This window comes from Triticum aestivum, chromosome 7D (genome assembly GCF_018294505.1).
Source record: "Triticum aestivum cultivar Chinese Spring chromosome 7D, IWGSC CS RefSeq v2.1, whole genome shotgun sequence".
Lineage (NCBI taxonomy): Eukaryota > Viridiplantae > Streptophyta > Magnoliopsida > Poales > Poaceae > Triticum > Triticum aestivum.
Genome location: NC_057814.1, coordinates 42,740,658 through 42,742,233, shown reverse-complemented (window position 1 = coordinate 42,742,233; position 1,576 = coordinate 42,740,658). Strand labels below are relative to the sequence as shown.

General features: G+C 62.3%; 1 protein-coding gene across 1 annotated transcript; it reads left to right on the top strand.

Annotated features, from left to right (window-relative positions):
• The first annotated feature begins 355 nt into the window (after positions 1-355).
• On the top strand, positions 356-925 carry LOC123170726 (uncharacterized). The gene is made up of 2 exons (XM_044588516.1): positions 356-653; positions 789-925. Exons 1-2 carry the CDS (start codon positions 356-358, stop codon positions 923-925), a joined length of 435 nt encoding a protein of 144 aa, XP_044444451.1.
• Positions 926-1,576: the final 651 nt, after the last annotated feature.

The window sequence follows — 1,576 nt, the reverse complement described above, 5'->3', positions numbered from 1 at the left end:
CCAGAGTCCCTCCGTTGATGAGCTCCATCGATGCCATCGTGCATACCGTGGCCTCCTCCTCGCCCCATGGCCTCGTATCGTTCGTACGTGCCTCTTCGCTCGCTCCACCTATCAGGCTATCACTACCCATCACCAATTCAATTATTCAATCGTCGTCTTCCGGCCTCACACCGTGACCAATACCATATCGAATTTGCTCACTACCACTACGGTATATATAACTTGTCAGTGCGAACATCAGTCAGTGAGACAATAGCTCGTCTCTCGCTCCATTAGAAACCACGTACGTACGCACCGTCAATATCGATCTTGAATTCTTGATTGATTTCTCTCTCCTTCCCGGCGGGCTATGAGCATGAGGAGCTCCGTGCACGTGCCAGCCGCGGTAGCTGCGCTGCTGGGCCACCCGGTGGCGGCCCTGTCGGAGAGGCCGGCGCCGCGGCTGACGCGTCTGCTGATGAACGTGACGGTGCAGCAGAGCCTGTGGCCGGTGCATGTGCTGCTGGGCGCGGACGCCACCGTGGCCGACTTCACTCGCGCCGCCGTCGCCGCCTATGCCGCCGAGGGGCACAGGCCGCCGCTCCCCGCCGATAACGGCGCCACAGACGCGGCCGCACGGTTCGAGCTGCACCTCTCCAAGTACGCCCTCGTCGGCACGTATACGTAACAAGCCGTCTATGATGTATTCCATTGATCAATTGATTAGTTTTCCAAGTTTTCCAGTCCAACTTCGAGCTGCATCGATCACTCACGATGAGATACTGTGTATGTGTTGGGCATGCGTGCAGCTCTGAACCCGGAGGTCAAGGTGCTGGACCTGGGCTCTCGCAACTTCTTCCTTTGCTCCAACAGATCAGCTTACGGAAAGGTGCGGCTACGCTCGAGTGCACCCACGCAGGTTATCCCGGCCGTCAGTATTCTCTGAGATTCGTGCCACAAACTGTCACAGTGCAGGCCATTTGCAGTGGGTGGCTGTTGTCCCGGTCCATTAGGCCAACTCCACCGCGTGACCCAAATCAACCCCAAATCATCCGTTTGTGTCCGTTTGGGGTAAAACGGACAAACTGAACGACCCAACGCATGGGAGCATACGGACGTTTCATCCGGTCTGTGTCCGCTTTTGCCCCATTTCCAGACTAAAGTTGCTCTCGGTTTGGGGCCAAAGCGGATAGAAAGCGGACGTCTTCGTGTCCTCGTCGTCCGTCTGTGTCCGCCCTCGACCCCACATGTCACTCTCTCCTTTTCTGTACCTGGCCCACCACGCGCACCCACCACCACGACGCATGCCACTGCGGGCACGAGAGCACAGACAAGGGCGAGGTGCTGCGCGGCCGGCGCGGCGCGCGGGCGAGCTTCGGCGCGAGGTTGCGGGCGAGGGCGGGCGTGAGCTGCCGCGCGGCCGGCGCGGCGTGCGGGCGAGGGCGCGCGCGAGGACGGCGGACGAGGGAGAGCGCGAGCTGCGGCGCGACCGGCGCGGCGTGCGGGCAAGGGCGCGCACGGCGGTGGGCGGCGGCGCGGGCCGGCGCTGCAGGCGCGGCGGTGGGCGGCGGCGCAGGACGCGCTGTTGCGGGCTCGG